Source organism: Rissa tridactyla, chromosome 4, assembly GCF_028500815.1.
Source record: "Rissa tridactyla isolate bRisTri1 chromosome 4, bRisTri1.patW.cur.20221130, whole genome shotgun sequence".
In the NCBI taxonomy this organism is placed as follows: Eukaryota; Metazoa; Chordata; class Aves; order Charadriiformes; family Laridae; genus Rissa; species Rissa tridactyla.
Window position 1 is genome coordinate 9,595,509 of NC_071469.1, and position 21,171 is coordinate 9,616,679.

Genomic DNA, 21,171 nt, shown 5'->3' on the forward strand with positions numbered 1-21,171 from the left:
AAATTGATTCCTTTACAGATTCCTTTACAAGAATTTTAAGCCTCTCTGAGAATAAACTTGCCTTCACTTTCTTTCATGGACTTCAGAAATAGTACGCAAACATCACCAGCACCTACAAGTTACAAGGTGAAAAGCACTGAATGATATGGATTGCTGCTGTAAGCCCCAAAGCTTGCAAGGGAATTTCACGCTTCTATTTCAGTTGGAGTAGTGTATTCTGTTGAGAAATCTTGTTTAAGCCAGGATGTCATACCAATATCCGGATGCAAATAAGTAATGTTATACCTTTCAGTTGGATAGTGGCTGTTGCACTGTGCAGATAGTTGCTGTCTATGGATATTTTGGACTCCAGTGTTTTACTTTAGAAAGCATACGAATCATATTTATTCTTTGTATTGAAAGTCAAATCCCTCCTTTAAGAAACTTACATTACAGAGTGCATAGGCCATTAGCTATTTCACTTTTAAGCTACGAAGTATTTCACATGAAGCGAGTTATAAAAGTATTGGTGAGGGTGGATGGAGGAGATGGGATTGGTCCTTTAACTGTGTATGTATTACAATTGCTATGGTGTAATTTTGTCTTTTTATGGTATATTAAAGGTGTCCAGGGTTTTTGATCTGTTGTCCTCTACTATGAACTTCTTTTTAAAACAAAATAAAAAATAATAAAGAACTTTGAGGCTTAAAGCAGAATTAATCTTGTACAATTTTTTTTATCCACAATTAGCATCTTAAGGATATGAGGTTTTTTTTCCCTCGGCAATTCACTGTAGATACAGAATTTAGAATTCTTAAAAAAACCCTGTACTTCCAGTTTGAAAATTGCCCACAATAAGTGCCTCCTTTTTTTTTTTTATGTTTTTGTTGAAAAGGGTGATGGTGATTCTAAAGAAGGTTATATTTGTAAACACTGTAAGATCTTAAAATTAAATTAGTTACAGAAATGCAGAGTTTTGTAACTTGTAAAGCTCCCTTATGCTCTTTTTCCCTTCTTGTTTTATTTTTGTTTTTTTCCAGGTATGCATTCCTCAACAGCCACAGAACTGTTTGTTACTGGAGCTTTGCCAACCTCTGGAACATTTCCACCAACATCTGCTTTATCAGCATATCAGCATCCCAACACTTTCAGCAGTAGAAACTTTGCTACTACCCCTTCTCTTACTCTTCAAGATACTACTTTCAGTGCTACATCAAATGGTCTCTTAAGTACCCATGATCCTTTATTACAGATTAAAACATCACAAAGCACTGTTCCAACTGCTTTGACATTTGAGCGCCTAGGCAGTTCTGTTTTAAGTACCAGCATACCACCCCAGTCATCAACGTATCGTTCTGCTCAAGAATCTGCACCCCATCTTTTGCAACCTCAGTTTAGTTTGTTGCCTTCAACCCTTGGAGGAGCTCAGCAGGTTTCTCAGGCATATAGCACATCTGTCTTTACTGGTTCTACCGCTTCTATCGATAGAGCACTTCAGCGAGAATGTAGTGTTATTAAACACCATCAGCGGCCTTCAAGTACTCAGTCTGTTCAGGCTCAACTGACTGTTTCACAGCATTCCTTACACAGCTATTTAACGAGTACAAGTGGAGTTAATTTTCAGGATACATCTAGGCACTCGGCATTATCCTGCAGCCCAGTTGGAGATGTTACTCAGGTGAGCAATGGAGGACCACAGCAGAAGACTTCCCAAGTCACAGTGGAACTTGCTCAGTCATACACGTCTGCAATTCCGTCACCTGGTTTTCCATCTGCTTCTACAGCAAAAGTGAAAAACTGTTCTGTGAAACAGCCTCCAAGGTCAACGAAGACCCCCAAACCTCAAAGTGTAGCTCCCACTGTGCAGACACAAAGCTATGCCAAAACTGCACAAAACCAGAGTTCAGTCATTACAGGCCAAGCACAGATCTATTCTACAGCACAGCTCCCAAGCCTCTTGTCGGTCAGCCAGTCCCAAAACTATATTTCATCCCAGGCTCAGAATGTGCCACCTGTCAGTCACTCACAGGATTTCTCATCCAGCAAGGTTGAGAAGCTGCCCTCACTGTATAAAACGTTGACTTTTTCTGGGCAATCGCAAACTATTACTTCTGATAGTCAAACTCTAAGTTATTCCTCGGAGGAACAGGTATTGACTTCAGTTCCAAATGAGAACTACTCTGGGCAAACGAGGGAACATTCTTCAGTCAGCCAATCTCAGAGCTATTCTTCTAGTCACTCTCAGGGTTTATCTCCAGTTAGCCAATCCCAGGTTAGTTTTTCATCTCAATCACAAGTTTTATCAGCTGTTAGTCCTTCCGAAAGCTATTCTTCAGGGCAGTCTTTAACATTAACATCGCCTTCTCTTTCCTTTAATGCCTCTCCCCGGATTCAAACTCTTCCAGCCTCGAGTCCTAATCAGAGCTACATTTCTTTACATTCTTCGCAGAATTCTCAGTCACAAGAATCCTCCTCTCCGCAGTCTCAAAAGTTTTTGCCATCTGTCCAGTCTCCTCCATTTGCATCCCCAGCTCATTCACAGACACTGCAGAACAACAGGCCTTCCTCAGAAACGAAGTCATATGTTAAAAGGAAGTCTGACTCTAATTTGTATGCCTCATCAAAACAGGAGGAAGAATTATCAATGCAGGATATGCAGTCATTGCAGCAACAAGCTACTCTTGAATCTTCCACTCAGAGGCTAACCGATGAGGAGATCAACGCTCAGGATGCATCCTATAGGGCCTCAAAAGCAGATGACAGATACTCTCAAAGTGTCATCAGAAGTAACTCTCGTCTTGAAGATCAAGTTGTTGGACTTACTCTTCAAGGAACAAAAAAAGATGAAAGAATGGTCAGTTCTGTGGAACAGCTTTCCCAACATATTGGCCTTATCACTAGCCTAAGCCATGATATAAAAAAGACAGCTAATTTAATGCAAACCACACAAGTAACTGTGAGTGCTAAAGAACTAAACCAGCAACATCCTCTTATGCATAAGGTACATGAAAGTAAAGCTCAAGAACAGCAAGGCCAAGTCATTAGTACACCATCACAGGTTCAACCTCATGCTTTAAGACACAGTCATCAGCTGTGTTTGCCCAGTGCACAGGTACTTCTGGAGTCAGCCTGTGACTTGCAGATTCTTCATCAGTCGATACTGCAGTCGGGTTTAGGACAGGCAAAGGCATCACCGCAAGTGCAGAGAATACAGAGTCCTCAACAGGTGACGCATCCATTCCTTCAGATAGATGGTCATATTATTCAAAGTAATGGGGGCCATTCTCAGCAACAGCTTCATACTCAGAATTCAGAAGTAATGAAAATGGACATTTCTGAGCCCTCAAAACCACTACAGCAACACTTGACAACAAAAGATCATTTTACTCAGACAAATCAACATGATTCAAAAAATCAGTTTGTTTCTCTTAGTTCAATATGTTTCCCAGAATCTATACTTCTCAGCGATGAGAGGAATATATTATCCAACGTAGATGACATCTTAGCAGCAGCAGCCTGTGGAGTGACACCATCTGACTTTGCCAAGTCAGCTTCTAACGAAGAGGAAATCCAGTCTGTTGAAAACAGTGAGGAGTCTAAAACACAGTTCCGATCAATGGATGTAAGACACGTGTCTTCTGGTTTCAGTGCCTCACCTACTGTAGTTGGAAAGCCAGCGAGCATAAGTAATATTTCTCTGAACGGAGGCCAAATTACTATAAATCTTACACCAGTGTCAACAATACAGACAAAAACTGTGAACCTTGATCAACAACACATTGAAACACCCGATCAAAACGTAGCAACGAGAATAACCTCTCCCACCCTTGGCCTTGGTCAAGAGGAGAAAGAACAAGGGTCTGTTCCGGTTAAGAAACAATCTAGCATCAGTCATGAATCTGAAGAAGATAATGATGCTTCTGCTGATGGTACACTGAATGCAAGAGACACAGAATTTGTTTCAAGCGGTAAGAGTTTAAGTGAAGAAAGTGCTGCTTCAGAGAATGATTTTAATATGGGTGGTGATGATGGTACAGTAGCAGGTAGCCAGTCAAAGGGTCCATTGCAGCCACTGTCTGTGCCCCAAAGTGGAGATGGAACCATTAGTAGAACTGAAGAAGAATGCCACGATTTAACTCAAGGGAACCCTCAGAAGAAAAAAAGCAAAGGAAAAAGCCAAAACAAAAATGCTACAGAAGATGACAGTGCAATTCAGAAACAAGTTAAAAGAAGTGGACAGTGTAAACGACAAAATTCAAGAGGAAACGACTCATGCTTGACATACTCGTCTCCTGTTTCTGAAAGTTGTTATGATACTTACCAGCATCAGGAAAGAATGAGGCAAAAAATTAAAGAAGTTGAAGAAAAACAGCCTGAAGTCAAAACGGGATTTATCGCATCTTTTTTAGACTTTCTAAAGTCTGGGCCTAGGCAACAGTTTTCAGCTCCAGCTGTACGAATGCCAAACAGGACTAGGCGGCCGGTTACCCAAATAGTTCGTGCCCCTTGCCTGCAGTCCTCTGCGAAACCTCAGCCAGCAGCAGCAGCACCTGTTGCTGCTGAGGTTAGCGGAGAAAGTCCAACCAAAAAAGTTGATGAAGAACTTAAGAAAAATTTAGAAACGTTGCCTTCATTTTCTTCTGATGAAGATGATTCTGTGGGGGGTAACCATGATCTTCAGAAGAGCATCTCCACTGCATTGTCCGCCCTGGATGATACATCTGACAGAAAGAATAAATCAGGTAAAACAGTTAACTACAAGTGTGTATGTTGAAGGAGGTTTCTGTAGCTGATGGGAAAAAACAAAAAATAATTTTAGGTATCTTGAGTTCAGGTAAAGGTTTTGGTTTTAATTGCACCCATAATTAAGAGTTCTGTTCAAAAGGTGTGTTGACTATGAACTAGTGTTTTTCACAGTTAGATAATATGTAGATAAACTTTTTCAATCCACTTAAGTAGGACTCTTGTAATGCCGAAAAGTTATTTTAGCTCAGAATTTGGAATAATGTGTCTGTTCTCTTCTTCTCTGGCTTAGAATGATAAATAAGATTTTCATCTGAAAACCTTAACAAACCATCGTGTCAGAGGTTTTAAATCTATTTTAAAACAAATCTAGCAAAAGAACATATTATTAATTGCCATCAGCAGAGGTTAAGTTCTTCGTAGGTGGAGTTAAACATCCACTTTCTGTGATGACGGAGTTGCACAGAATATGTTTATGAAAACAATTTTTGCACCTGTAAACTAAGCACTGGTTTAGCTGGTCTTGTGCAAGATGGGAGTCGTTTGACTTTGATTTCAGCCATATTAATCGGTGTTGTAGCTTCGTGTTGATACACTGTTAACAAAGGAATGAAATCCGGGAAGGGTTGTGTTGGGCAGGGAGGGGCAAGCAGCAACCACTGATCACTAACTAATTCTCCACAAGCTTTTCATTTTCACTTTGTTTACGTCTATGCTGTACATCGGTGTTCACAGCTTTTAACTGATGCTGCTTTGTTTTGAAGTATTTTCAACATATAGCATATTTTTGCCTAGATAGACCTTTTCAGTAAAGTTTGTTTTCTCTGGTAAGCAATTAAAAACTATCCAGCCAATCACAAAACTGTACACTAATTCAAGAGAAATACCATTGCCTTCCAAAATAATCACAGGGAGAAAATGAAACATTTCTTAAACTCTTCTCAGGATCCATGAACCATAGGCTGGTTCTTAACAAAGTAGAATGAAGTAATTTTTATGAAGTAATTTTTTCTCTTTTTAGATTAAAAGAAAGAGGGAGAATTTTTTTCTCGGGAGGTGATGTGATTTACTGAAAAACAAATGGAACAACTGAACTTAAATTGTAATAATCAGACCTAAAATACCAGAAAAAGGTTGCAGAATCCACTCTACACTAAACAATCTGTCATCCTAATTACTGTTCTGTTTTCTTCTGTGGATATTTCTATTTAGATTCTGTTAAGTTCATGCATTTTGGAAAGTCTGTTACAGAAGATGAAGTTCCTCATGTTTCTTTCAGTTGACTATGTATTTTAAACAAGAAAGCGTTGACCTTTCCCCCCCTCCCCCCCGCCCCAAATTCCAAAATGTGGACAACGTTACCGTTTGAGCCTCTTGCTGAACTTTGTTAGCTTTAATAAGCTTTTTTGTTGGATGGGCATTTCCGTTAGTGCTTTATTTGCAGTGATTTCTTTTACAGTATTACTGTATCTTCTTTATTATTCATAAGGTTGTAATATTTATACCAATAACTCCTTGAATTCACCTTCCTGTTCTGTTGTATACAAGACTGTAAATCGCACAAGGTGCTTAGTAATGACTTCTTTCCTACTTGCTGCTATTTTGCAGATTTTCATATAATTCCTCCTTCTGTCTGTTTTTGTGCTTAAGTATGGGAAGTCAAATATTAAAAGATAGTATTTTGTTGGTAGTGTTAAGTAGTGTTTGTACACTTATCTGCTGTTGTGAAGAATGCGTAAATATGCTTGGGGTGCTAATAATGCTGTGTCTAAAGCTGACGTAGCTTTCCCTGAACAAAGAAATACAACGTATTTGCAATAATGTGATATGATGTATCCCAGAAGAACATATTTCATGGCTTAGCAATTTTACGGAATTGATTTAATGAATCTTCATGTATCTGGTATATAGCTTTTGTATCAACAGATTAATTTGATTTTTAAATAATTTGGTTTGGATCAATTTTGTTAAAATATATGTCATGTTATCTTTTTCTATTTTTTTTTCAAGTGAAAAAGTCAACAAATAACAGTGATTCTAACAAAACTGTGAAATGGTTATCTTCTCAAGCTTCAGGCCAGTTTTCTAAGTGGTAATACTAATTATGCTATAGCTAATATAACTAGATTTCTTTTAGATCAGCAAGTAAGTGTTAAAACTAATATGTATAAAAGAGTATAAAGTAATACCTTAAAAGGATTGTAATTTTTTTTTCAGTTGTGAAAGAATAGTAATTTTGAAAGGTGGGGGTATCCTTTGCCTCCGTGGCATTGAGGAGAAGAACAACGTTCTTTCCCTTCTTTGTTTTGATCATCAGTTCTCATTGCTCACCTTTGCTAATATTAAAAATTATTAGGATATTGCCAAAGTTTTAATCTGGAACTTCCAGTTACATTATTATATGATATAAATGTCCAAAAGTCATACAGCAAAGATGTTAATGTTTCATGGGTATTTCCCTTTCCTAAATCCGATTTAAAAAGACTTTACTTACTACCTTTACTATTGTATTTGCTTATTCGCACAAAGTACAACAGTATTTCCTGTTGATTATGTCTGTAACTATCAAATAGTTTTTCTAAAATGTTCACCTTTGTTATTTCTAGATGCTAATAGATGCAGCAGTTTAATACAAATAGAGGTATACTAGCTACAATATTTTGGTTTTGTTTAAGGTTTAGTTGTGATCAAGGTAATGCTTCGATTTTAACTCCTAGAAGAGTTGTTTTTCCTAGAATAGTTGTTTAATATGTATTGTAACAGAAAAGAAGAAAAATAAACCTAGTTCCCATTTTACGTTGCTAATCCTTGATAATTTGTTTAAGTAAAATTTGGGTTTTTTCTTCAGAAGCTGAAAAAATGGCCGTTGTTACTGCTGCTGCCGCCGCCACTACTGCTGTAATAAAGCAGGAATCTCCACAGACAACTGCTCCTGTGGTCAACGTGCAGGAGAAAATGAATCCAGCTGACGCCTTAAAAGTAGCTCAACAGGATGCTGTGACTTCAGACCAGTTGGCAAAGATACAGGCAACTGTTGCAATAGAAGGATGTACCGACGAGGAGAATATGGACAGCGGAGGAGAGGGCATGTACAGAGAACGTGATGAATTTGTAGTGAAGATTGAAGATATAGAGACACTAAAGGTAATCTGAATACTTGCTGTGGGGGAAAAAAAAATAAATAATGAAAAGTCCTGCATAGGAATTTAGCCTCAACAAACCACCAAAGGGGGAAATGCTGCAGATTAGTTTTCTATTTCTATTTTAATATTCCCTGGATGCTGCCAAGATGCCTTAAAGGTGCCTTTCTAGTGCAGGTTATGAATATATTTTGTATGTACATAATCCATTTTATGCTACATACATAATAAAGTAAATCTCGTGCTGGTAACCTCTGTGAGAACTTGAAATTATCTTTTATTAATAGTAAAAGGCAGAAATTTTTCACTACCTTTTTTTTTTTTTTTTAAGATAGTAGTAGGCTTTCACATGTGAAATGGCTTTTGCAAAAGATCTTGGAATTGTCTTTTTTGGAAGGGGTTCTGCTTTTCTATTCCAAGAAAAAATGGCTTCCATAAGCAACCAGGACAGCTCTTCACATGAGTATAGAAATGTTCCTTGGTTTTGATTTCTTGTTTTGTTTTTGTTGTTTCTCCATTTTAAGTTCTTCTGCATGGTTGCCTTTCCTTTTCTTGCTATCATAGCCAACAATATTCTTACCGTTAATTTCTAATACTTTTGATTACTTGTCTGTGTGTTTATCCTCTTGAGTTTAAGTTTCAAATGAATTCATGTAGGTTTGTCACATAAGACAAGCGTTACCAGTTTTAAAATATTCCCATGTCACTTATAAAACTAATTGTTTTCTTATGGGATATTTTGAACTTTAATCTTTGTGGTGTTTATTTCTTTAGTTATTTAAACAGTCATGAAAAGAACCAGTACTTGACTTTATGTTTTCCAAAAAGTGAGCTTTTGAGTTAGTAGTTTGTGTGTAGGATTTATAAAGAATTCTCATTAGAGTTAATAATTACAAATTTGTTTTGACATAGTTTACATGAAGAAGAAAATAAACTCAAACTCTTTTTTTTTTTTTATGGTTAAGTTGAACTGCAAGTGTAAAATCTGGATCACTAATTCATACTGAACTATCTCTTTTCACATTGGTGCAAACATCATGCTGTAATGTACCTGGGTTTCTGCAAGCTTTTTGCTGCTTGTTGTGGTTCTTGCATTTTTGTTTTAATAAATATTTCACAGGGCAAAAGAATAAAAAATGGGAAAAATGTTATATTGTTTTAAAAAACAAAGTTCTGTGGCTCAGTTGCATGGTACACGAGTTAAGGCATCACACCACAGGCAAAGCTGGTTGTCACAACTTCATCACCGTGAAAGTAAAATTTGTAGGTTGCATTATACTTCTTGTCGTTCATGTCATACTGTCTTGATACAAATGGCTTGTAATAACTAAGGGTTTGGAATTTTGAATGACTTATTTCCATTTTATTCCTGGGTAACTTGCTTAAAAAAATATAATGCACAAACATACTCCTTGGAGAAAAATAAGCACTGTTTTTAGCAAATAATTTTATGTTCTTACAGGTTGCTTTGCAAACAGGAAAAGAGCCTCCAGCTATATGGAAAGTGCAGAAGGCTTTATTGCAAAAGTTTGTTCCTGAAGTGCGAGATGGACAGAGAGAGTTTGCTGCTACTAATAGTGTGAGTCTTAAAAATTCCTTGTAAAGCTTCATGGGAACTGATTTCCTTAATGGGAGTCTAGGAAACAAAATAAAATGTCATTCTGACATACATTCCTAGCGAGCATCCTTGGGGGAATCCTTGGATTTCCTCCTACTCTAAAATTCTCTCTAAATATATTCATGGGCAGATTCTTGGCTTTCCAGCATGGGTTCTTTGGTATCATTCAGGCTGTGTAAAGGAACAAGTTTTCACAACCAGAATAAAGTCAGTGGAAGCAGGCTTGGGAACCAACTGCTTTGCACAATGGGAGGGATACAGATAGAACACAATTTCAACAGGCAGCCCTTTGCCAGGCAGATAATTCTTTTGGGATAACACATGGGGAGGATTAAGTAAAGGGAGAAAATGAAGCCTAAAGTACCTCTTGCCTTATTTTCTTATTTTTAATGATATGTGGAGAATTTCTCTTAAATTATAAATGCTGTTAGATGGCTCATCTTTGTATGTGAACAGGTTGTTTTTAAACCTACTTTTTTTCTTTAGTATTTACATTTTTTTAAATTGTTAAACTGAATAATTTTACCTAACAAAAACACTTGTGTAATTTTTTTTTTTTTTTTTAGTATCTTGGGTATTTTGGGGATGCAAAAACAAAATACAAACGAGTGTATGTGAAGTTCATTGAAAATGCAAACAAAAAGGAATATGTCAGAGTATGTTCAAAAAAACCACGAAGCAAGCCTGTACAGTCAGCAAGGTATTTTATTTCAATTTGTTTTTCATTTTGCCATATTGTTTTAATATTAAGAACAAACCTGTTTTAATAAACAAGAATTATAACTCAAGTTTAAGTCGTCTTTAAGTTGGAAACTGAGAACTATGTGTTTTGCTTTAAGAAATGCGATAAAAATTTCTGCCATATCAAGACTTCTCTACCTTGAGTCCATGGATTGCAATAATCCTTGATTTCAGAGATGTTAGGGCTGCACACACTATTTTCTTTCTGTCGTCTTTTGCCCTGTTACTCAATGTAAGGATAGCAGCCTACAGGTGTAATGAGTTTAAATTTTTGTGTGTTGTTTTCTGCTATCCTGTGGACTTTGCAAATTTGGTATGTTTTGCCAGATGGCTTTAATGACCATCCTGTCCCAGTATACTAGAAGTACCATGCTTTCTTCTCAATCCTGGCAAGTTAATTTAAAACCAAAAGTTGATGATTGAAGTTGGTTGTTGCAAGAATGTTTTTCCTTCTCATGTATGTCCTTGCACACTGAGGGTATTTTACTTTTCTTATTGTACCTGCCCTATCCCACTCACCTCACTGCAAAAAGCCATATACCTTTTAGTCATCCCATGTAACCTATCTGTGCCTTAAAATCAATAATTCCAGTGGTATTGCTTTTAAACCGTTGCCAAGGCTAAATAAAACCCAAACAAGTCTGTCACTCTCACAAGCCATGTAAAAAATGCAGGGCAAACATAGTATGGTTTTGATTATTCTAGTAAATATACTGCTCATCCTGCAAAGTGTTATGACCATAAGAGTCTCTCCCACAGGTACTTTGGCTATCTCTGAGGTGTCCTCTGTCGCCTTCCTTCTGACAAGGTTTTCACTGTCATTCACTTGCTAAGGGTTTTGCTATTGCATTTTGTGTTCAACTTCGATTGTGCTTTTGGAAAAGAATGCAGATTTTTTTATTGTACAGACTGTCATGCTTTAATGCTCAGCTTATTTTATCTTCTCACAACTTCAGATAATATCTGAAGGTTTTATCTCTCTATGGATTTTCAATAATTATAATTTAATGCAGACATGTTTTCTTTATCAGATATTGGTAAACAGTAACGAAAAGTGTTACAGTGCTCTTCATTCAAGAAATAACTGGGGTTTTAAGTCTAGTTTGCTGTCAAAGAAAGCAATGCTATCAGATAATTTTATAAAATAATCATGATCTACTTGAAACTGGCTAGGATTTTGATGCTCTTTTCTTCTTGGGCTACAGAAGACTGTTCCAGAACCTGTTCCTCCAGTGCTCTGAAACAGTCCTGTCTTTTAGCCAAAACATGATCGTGATTAGCTTGTATCCATATGTTCTTCTCTCAGTACTGTTTTTGGCTTTTATTTCTGTCTTTCCCTGGTGTTTTTACTGCATGATGTATTTCTGGAGAGCAGTCAGATTCCACCTCTGTCTTCATTTCACTAAGCTGGATTAATCAAGGGCTTCCAGCTTCCTCATCTTAAGGCAGGCTTTCCAGTCCTCTGCTCATCCTAGTGTCTATTGTCTCCATCCATTTTGGTGTGGAATCTTTGTCTCTGACAGATGACTAGAATTCTTCTCAGTGTTCCAGAAGATACTAGCAATGTTTCCACTGTACATTTAGCTGCTTTCCCATTTGAACTTTACCATTTGGACAAAAAAAAAAACCTTCCTGGTACTTCCCAGAATTGTATTCCCCGCCGTGTTCTCAAAGCTGTAGTGCGTTACTAGTCCTAAAATACATAACTTTGTATTTATGGTGCTAAGTTTCCTGTTTGCTTTCCTGTTTTGAGTGGTGGGAAGAGAAAGGAGAGGAGTTCTCTGTTTTCTTATTCCAGTCCTCCAGACCCTGCATTTCTGGCATTTTTACCTGGATATTCTCTCCCATCTTTGTATGGATACAGTATCCCAAATTCACTTTGTCAGTGAATCTCATTGATTACTAGTACTTAAGTCTGTCAAGTCTGATTTTTTTTTTTTAATTAAATAATCAATTTTAATATTTGCTCGAATCTCCTGTAGCTCATATATTTTACTAACATTAAGCAATTTAAACTTTCTGTGCCTGGCAATCTAGTTATAAAATTGGAATACTATTTAGTTTTAGGTAGTTGAGGATAAGTAAGCATTTATATCACAAATACAGTACTATAGTGTGTATGACCTAATTCCTAGTTAGATGTGACAATGAAATAAGTATATATAATCTGTGGGGAATATATTCTGGTTAAATAAGACTATTCCAATTTTATTAGTGCCAAAACTTCTGTGGTAATTATTTTCATAAAGATCATCTCTGTAAATATTGCAGGACTATTCATTGCAAACCTAGTAGTAGCAACAACAAAACCCCTGATCCACCAACACCAAAACCAACAGCAACTAAAGTCTCTTCTGTGAAACCCAAAGCGAAACAGCCGAAGGTAAAGGCTGAACCACCACCAAAGAAAAGGAAAAAGTGGAAAGAAGAGTTTTCATCTTCCCAGTCTGATTCTTCACCTGAGGCCCAGAGTGATGAGGATGGTAAGCAAGATACTATTGTTAGCACCTAGGTCTGTTTTGACCTTAACTGCAATTAGTATTATAAAAAATACGTTGCTTGGTCTTGCAAATTTTTCTTTACTAGCATCAGGCAAAAAAAAATCATCTGTCAGTGCCACACAAAATCGATTTCTTAAAACTCTTTTACTTCTTGTTTTTGTGTGAGCAAATGTATTCAACTGAAGCTACTGCAAATGTAGTCTATCAATTACGTAAATATATTTCTACTACTTGCTTTTAAAGATGGGTGCAATTGCAGGAGAAGGAGCTGATTTGATTTTTCAGCTACGTCTCAAGAATTGGATTCTTCTTTAATTTTCCATTGCGACCCCGTGTCATGTCTAAAATAACATTCCTGCGATGCCTGTCTGCGTGCAGATGTGGGCAAAATTCAGATGTTACTTTTGTTTTTTCAAAACCCAAGGAGAAAAAAGCAGTTGACTTTTTGGCTGCTTCATTTCTTGTCTCAATGCCAGCTGTTCAAATGCAGCCTGCTGAGCAGATTTGCTGTTAAGATATTCACGGTGTCTTGGAATGTCTTGAGATACGACGTTTGCAGTAATTCTCCAGAACAGAAAGGAATTTTTGAAGTGTACTATGTTGATAGAGATTACCTGTGGTAGCAGATGTACAGTGTTTTCTGCAGTTTTTTATTTATTTCCTGTATGTTTAAAGTTAAACTGTGTAGTTCCCATGCTTTGTATTGCTGTATTTCCAAAGCATTTTGGCCTCGGTGACTTTAACTATAGGTGAGCTGGGGGCTGCTGGACTGGAGCAGTACCTCTGCTGAAGGTAGCACCTTTAAAATAACGTTTTTTTCAAGCAAACTTACCCAAATAACCATTAATATGTACAACTGCCCATATTTAAAATTTGAAGTAACCTGGTGGTGATTGTCACCCATAGAAATGTGGGTATCTGAGAAAGTTGAACAGCCTTGCTAGCTAAATTTACTGCAAAATAGTGGTATCGTACATGGAGCCTATAAAAAGCTCCAGAATGCTTACTAGTACTGATGGCTACTCCGTGTGCGTGTTTAAAATTGCTGTCTGTGAAAAAATAAAAGCTTCCTCAGAATAAGTACAAATATGCCTACGTTGCTTTGCTGGTAAAATTTGGTTTACTTGTTTTTTGTGAGTTGGACAATTAGGTGGGATTAGCTTTGATGGTACGGAGGCTCCGAAGTGACATTGGTGCTTTTGAATGTTTCTCTGTCTGGCGACTTTGAGGTTTGCGGTTTTAGGAGGTACTTGCGTTGGCATGAAACCTGCATTTAGGGCACTTTGCTTGGCTGAAGTTATTCATTATCCCTTTTCTCTAGACTTTCATGTACAATAATAGAAAAACGTTTAAAATCCCTAAAATACAGTAATCTAAATGCTGATAGTTATAAGTAATTGTAAGTGTTTCTACAAAAAATTGTACCATTTGTACCAGATTTGGTGTTTGTACCTGTTTTAGGCATGTAAGTAGTTTGAGTGTTATTTCTGATTGTACAGAGTCTTAATCTCTTGGGATACCAGCAGAGGTCACTTGTGTTTTAAGAGAGAAAGCCTTCAGTTTTGAAAACCACAAGTATATGCAGGATATTGAAGGAAAAAAATAACAATATTCTGATTTTTTTTTTTCCAGAGCTTGTACCTCCAGCTCCCCTTGTTACTCGCTTTTTGAATACAAGAGCTATGAAAGAGACTTTTAAGAGCTACATGGAGTTGCTTGTTAGCATTGCCTTGGATCCAGACACAATGCAAGCCTTGGAAAAGAGCAATGGTACAGTATGTTTAACATTTGTATGTTTTTATTAGATTTTAAGGTTATTAATCAGTAAGGCAATGTATCTTTTTAAAAAAAAGAAATTAAAAAAAAAAAAAAAAACAACAAACCAAATTTTGAGCTACATACCCACATCTGAAGAATGCTTTATGTAAATTACTTATATGTGTGTGCATGTATTTATATGTATATTTGCACTGTCTCTTTGAACAATCAGAGTAATTTGGACATACTGTTTTTGTCTGCTTTGTTATATTAAGCTTGTACTGTGAATGTCAGAACTGAGCTCTTTTTTTCTGCTGTTACTATCTCTTAAAATCTTAGCAAACACTTATTTCAAGTTACAGTGGTTCAAGAGTGTGTTTACAGTCTTGTGAAGAAATACCTTTATAACTATAAGTAGTTTTGATTCTTGCTAATATTAAAAATCCTGCTTTTCAAACTCTGAAATCTTAAAATTCTTGACCAAAGACAATTGTATTCCACTTTTTCTTTGAGGAGAAAATGTCTGGACTTATTTGCTATAGTGGACTCCAGGATACAAGTCAAAACTGTTCTATTTCTTAAAATTCAGTGAAACACTCATGTGTAAAGATTAAGGTCCCAAAAGAGCAATCATTTCACATATTATTTAGTTGCAGGCTGTTGGTTTTGTACTATATGCTGTTTTTTTAGACTCTCCTCTCCTGGTTTGCTCTGCTTGTCCGTCAATGCACACTTACCACAAGGTTTCATACCCATACATTATGTCAGTAGTCCCACTAAAAGCAAAGAAATTGACTTTATAAATAGAAGTCTCCGTACTGAGCTGTAAATTTTCGTTTGTGGCCGCATGCCTATGCTCAAATGTATATTGTGCAATTTACAGTGGTTCAGCAGATAACTTTTATCAGTAAGCACTTTCCTCAACTTCTTTATATATGTTATAAATGCCAACAGGGTCATCTCTTGTAATATGGAACAGAGAATGTCAAAACCACATACTCGTCTTCATAAACCTGCCAGTTGTATTGCACAGAAGAGGATTGTCTAGGAAATGGTTTGAAATTGTCTCTTAAGATTTATGAACTATATTGCTCTATCTTAATTTTTTCCTTTCAACAAAGAAAAGTCAGAGAAGGAGCGGGATTGCAGTCAGCAATTAAACTGCATAACATCTAGATCAGCTTAGCAGGCTGATGCAGAAAGAGAGATTTTTCTCTCACGTTTGAAGTTAGTTTATGTGCAAATTGCATTATTTTTTACTTCCACATTTTATGTTAATGGGTAGAAATATAGATTGAATAGGTATTTCATTACTGTTTGTCTCTTAATAATCAGCTGCTGTGGTTTTTTTACGTGTCTTTTAGATGAGCTACTTTTGCCTCACATGAGAAAAATTGATGGTATGCTGAATGACAATAGGAAAAGGCTGCTTTCTAAATTACGCTTGGATCATACTTTCAAGGTATTCTCTTTTAAATTCTAGGATTTTTAAAGTAATATTATAAATAAGTCATTTGATGCGTACCATGCAGGCACAACTTAAAACCCAGAAGGCAAATTTGTAACAGAAGTGAATATGGATTTGAAAGAGATGCTATAAATTCAATGCTTGTATGTGGCATTTGGAGAACATTTTGTGATGGAGGAGTTTATACTGCAAAGGTAAAGTTCTAGTTTTACTCCCCATGCTTTCTGGTTCATTTTCAAGCATTTTTTTTCTTTTAAGCTTCTCAAGTTTGCCAGAAGAAAATCTGTTTGCTGTCCTTCTAGAGATTGATTGTATTGCCTAAAAACCTTGTGACTGTATTGCCTAAAAACCTTAATAAACTTTTACATGAAATAGCTATGCTGTGGAGCAGATGTCTGAACTTCTTTGAAGTACAGAACATGATCAGAGTAGTTTAAAACTACCCAGGACAGAGGGACTCGAGAACAGCTCATTTGTGCACTCTTTCGTGTCTCTTCAGTATGGAAGGTTGGGAAGAGTGTGAATAACAAGCCCATATTACAGCAGCTTTGACATGATAATAAAAACAGGTCTGGATGTGGAGAGGGAAGAGAGCAGCCGTACCATCTAAGTAGAGAGAAGGTAAACGGGAAGATAATCACTGCAGTTTTTACCGTTCCCACCCAGCCTCCAAGCAACAATACAGATTTCAAAAGTGCAGTAAAGTGAATTAAGGTTATTTTCACCCTTAGTTGTCAATGTCTATAATCAGACTGATTATTTCATCCTGTGGCAATTTTGAGGCCAACAACAGTAAAGCAGACCTGTCTATAAACACCATCAGACCAAACTTGCTCTTTCGCCTGTCTCTCTCCCGTCCCCTTATGTCCACAGTACAGAGACACTTGGGGAATTAGTTGTCTCTGTACTGCTGTGTGCTTATTTTTGAGAGCGAGGTGAGGAGGGAGATAATAGCAGACTTGACAGTTCTCCTTTTTCATCATGAAATCTTTAAAAGATCTTTTCTTCCCACAGCACGTTCCCGGTAAGTCTTGCGGGACACTTAAGTGACCCTGTTTCATGGATGAGAACATCATTAACCAGTGAAGCTTTAATTCACATGATTCTTGGACTTTTTTATTGTTAGTTACACTGTTTTCCCCAACAGCTGTACAACTTGTACCTGCTTGAACAGAATTTCTTGTGGCTTCCTCCTTACAGTAGGAAGGCCTGGGGAGGGCTGTGTGCTTGCAAACCGTATGCAGAGCCTCAGAGAGGTAGCATGTATTAACCCTCCATTTCTGGTTTTCTTTCGTGGTAAAGAGTTTTGCAGAGAAGATAGGCCACGCTAAGGTAGGATACAAATTTGTAGAGCTCTGGTTACATTCATAGTACACACAAAGCGAGAGGTAGCTTATTTTGTGTTTTCCTCACTTTAAGGGGAAAAACCCCCTAATATAATCTTTTGTAATACTAATACGTAATTACGGCTGCTTATTCAGTTGGAGTTCGTAACTAATACAATAGCTTTGCTGTGTGTTGACTTAAAAGCAGATTATGTATCCTGTCTCTAAAGTTAGCTTTAGCCTGTATTTCATAGTATGATCTGCAAGAAGTTAACGGAGTTACGGATGTAGGGAAGGGATCTGCTTGTGATGTAAACTGGGAGATAAAAAGCCTTTTATGTTTGCCTTCTGGTGTGAAGGTATCAACTTGTGCTGTCCTTGGGTCAGTATTTTGGCTAAAAATGAAACACCTATTTGTTATCATAAGTGTTTGCATTAGTTAGGAAAATGTGTTTGATACTAAGATTCAGGTTAATCTGATGATTAATACAGGAAAGTCTGCTTCTGTTCAGCTTTGATCAATTGACTAGTTCAGATATTAGAGCTGAATGAGGCACTGAAGCAAGCAATAAGTGAAAAATATCATTATTGTTCATGAGTATCATTCAGTTTGAATAGTTTTACTATTCTGCATTGGTAAGCATGGATGAATTTAAGATAATTTTTTTTCACTGAGTACAGTCAATATGGGATATTTTAGCACAGTATTACAAATCAAATCAGACACTGAAGTTAGCATTAAGTCAGTGTTTGGTAGTTTTGCCTGTAACAGTCTTTATAGTTTTAAGTGTTAATCGCGTCCTTTGGGTTACAGTTCTTTATAAACAAAATTAGAAAATATTACTGTTGCTTTAATTGAAGCTTGGTAAATGAAGCATCTTAGCTGAATTGTGTAGATTTAATTTGGGAAATAATTATCACCATTTTATGTCTTGTACTCTCAAAGATGTGGAAATTGGTAGTATTTTCTTCTTCATTCCAATTCAAATTTGTCTGTTTTAGGTCAGTGGTCCGGCCATGTAAACTGTTCTGGTTGATAGGAATTCTCCAGAGGAAGGCAGAAGTGGCCAAAGCCCATTGACACTCAGAGTCAACCTTCAGGAAGGCTATTACAGTGGATAGAAAAACTAAATAATTTAAACCTACTGAAGTTGTTCCAGTTTGAAAGCGTTGCAATGAATATTGTATACGGACAGGTTAGCTAGTCGAGGTTACTGCTACCACTATGCAATTATCTCTGTGCAGTAGATTTTATAGCTTTTTACTAAATTTTTTTTTCTATAAAAAAGAAAAATGGCTGATGTATATAAAGTACTAAGAAATTATAGGCAGGGGAGGTTGCTGAATTCTAGTACTCCTTGTTAAAAGAAAATAAAAAAATTTAGTCATCTTCGTATTTTAACCCAATAGTCCAAATTAGGTCCTTAAGCTGTGGCGTTGATACATTTTTCTGTATGCCTGATTTTTTCCATCATACTGGAGTATAATACAAAGATATATATGTTCATCTAACTCGAAATATTTTTTTCCAGACCAGATCATTAGCATAACAACTATTCTAAAGCAGCTACTAACATAATGCTGCACTTATTCAACAAAGTTGTATTCAAATATACTCATGCAAATAATGTCAAACTGAAGCTGGTAGAAATGCAGTTGACTCCCATGAGTTAATATGTCTTAAAAAGTTGTGCTTTTTTGAACCAGCCATGTACTTCACTGTGCATAAGCTTTTCTACCTTACAGATACGATAAGACGCAATTAATTTGTATTTTGCAAAAGCTGGGACAAAACCTATGAAGATATTTAGGCATCCGATCCCTGTTACAGTTGGCAGACTTCCCCTGCCTGACTAGGCATTAAGTACTTACTCAACTCCAAGTAACTTGGCCTTGGAGATTCTTGGGTAGCAATGGAATGGAAAGCATTTTAAAAGGTAAAAATTGCCTAGTGGAGCCTTTTTTTGCTTTTCCTAATGAAAGAATCACAGATGATAATTGGAGATCTTCTTGTCTTGAAAAATTATAGTAGTGGCTGGTGGTCATGCTTTTCTAACTGTATATGGTTGCTTGATCTGATAAATACCTTTTATCAGGTCTTTTTGGAAGAACAAATAGTTTATAATAGGCCACACTCTTAACTTTTCAAAGAAAAATGGCCAATTTATCAGCAGTCTGGGTGGCAGGATGGCCATTCTTGACTTTTTCATAATCCTTTCTCCTTATATGCTTTGTTTAAAGAACGCTTTGGAAAACTTTCCTGAACTGACAGTGATCACTCGAGATTCTAAGACAAAAAGTGGAGGAACGTCTGTGTCTAAGATCAAAATGAATGGTAAAGCTTACAACAAGAAAACACTGAGGGCTTCTAAATCAACCACTAAATTAGCACAGGTGAGTGTTCAGAGGGTTTATTGCTGACACCATCTGACTTCTAATATGATAAACACATTTATATACAATACCGCTTCATGTATTAGGTTTTTTGGTAGATTTATCAAAATATAAAATCTTTGACTGGGGTGCTTTTTCTGTAACAAGGGAAACAACACTTAAAGCAGTATATTAAATCATTTTTTAACTCATCTGTGAAACGTATTGCAGTAGGGAGACAAAATATAATAAATAATTTCATAAGTACTCCCCTATTTAAATTCTACGTTTAGACCCAAATGCTCTAAGTTTTCTGCAGCAAGTATTCAAGGTTGCGGGAAGATGAAGGGGTAGCGTGCTGCTTCCCTGATGCAGGCAGCAGTTGGTAGGTGTAGGTGGATGGGAAGGGAGAGCTGAGCTCGGCTGTGGCTGTGCCTCTCGCCTGTTGTAGCCAGGCAGCAGAGCCCTGCTGCAGCCCGCTCTGCTGCCCTGAACGTCGGAGCCCGTTTCTGTGGAGCAGTCGGCCCTCCTGCACTGTTGCGGAAGCAGCCACGTTTTGCCTTCTACATTGCAGTTGTGGTAAAATCACTGTGTAGCTCGTAATCATAACCGTTTCTTTAACTTGCTGCAAAATCTCTGAAGTGAATGATACAATGGCTTCTAGATCAAAAATGAAAAATTAGTGTTAGCACTGTAAAGACTGAGATTAGATGACGCTTTTTAAAAATTTAGTTCTATATTGCTCATTTCCAATGACAGAATGAAGCTGTGTGTCTTAAATTAAAAAAAAAAAAAAAAAGCTTTAAAAAGTAAGGTTGTAAAGCTTGAGATGTACACATTGTTAATTTCCGTAGTATTCCTAGGGAAGACTATAACTTGATTTTGCTCGGTACTGGCTCACCCAGGCTTACCTCCCAGCAGTAAATAGTGGCTAGCCAAACGACCTGTAAATACAGCCCACGCTCGTGTTTCTTGCCAAAGCAACGTAAGTGTCAGATAAGCATAGATCAGCTCTTCTGAAGCACAAACTGTGCTTTTTCACACTGATACCCATTAATCTGGTAGAAAAATAGTTAAGGTTTGGTAATTCTTGCATTAGTTTTTGAGAAGGGGGGTGTTTTGCCTGTTTTATACTTGCAGTGCATTCAGGAGGATTAAAAGCATTCTCAAACCTAGTTTTGATAAAATAACGTGGTAGGGAAGGTGGAGATAGGAGATAATTATGATGTCATATAAATTATAGTGTACTAAAATATGTCAAAGCAGTTATTTGAATGAAGTACTCCATTTCTGAACAGTTGAAAAAAAAAATTGTTTCCAGAAGAAAATGTCTATCATATCTCTGTCTTGGAAATAACATGAATTTACCTAAAATAACTGTTCTTTCTGCAGGAGTTTACGGTAGATCCAGAAAAAATACAGTTGTATTCTTTGTATCACTCACTCCATCATTACAAATATCACATATATCTAACATGTAAAGAAGAGGTAAGTATTATTCACTTTGAAATACTTTTACATTCAT

At 36.7% G+C, this 21,171-nt stretch overlaps 1 protein-coding gene across 3 annotated transcripts in view; it reads left to right on the top strand.

The window, feature by feature from the left end:
• QSER1 (glutamine and serine rich 1) overlaps nucleotides 1-21,171 on the top strand; it is a 47,345-nt gene that overhangs the window by 21,444 nt on the left and 4,730 nt on the right. For all 3 annotated transcript variants that reach the window (XM_054199331.1, XM_054199332.1, XM_054199333.1), the window contains 9 exons: nucleotides 1,020-4,721; nucleotides 7,571-7,866; nucleotides 9,325-9,441; nucleotides 10,047-10,180; nucleotides 12,493-12,704; nucleotides 14,355-14,492; nucleotides 15,845-15,942; nucleotides 19,515-19,667; nucleotides 21,039-21,134. In XM_054199331.1, coding sequence (XP_054055306.1) covers nucleotides 1,020-4,721; nucleotides 7,571-7,866; nucleotides 9,325-9,441; nucleotides 10,047-10,180; nucleotides 12,493-12,704; nucleotides 14,355-14,492; nucleotides 15,845-15,942; nucleotides 19,515-19,667; nucleotides 21,039-21,134 — 4,946 coding nt within the window. The remainder of the gene's footprint in view (nucleotides 1-1,019; nucleotides 4,722-7,570; nucleotides 7,867-9,324; nucleotides 9,442-10,046; nucleotides 10,181-12,492; nucleotides 12,705-14,354; nucleotides 14,493-15,844; nucleotides 15,943-19,514; nucleotides 19,668-21,038; nucleotides 21,135-21,171) is intronic.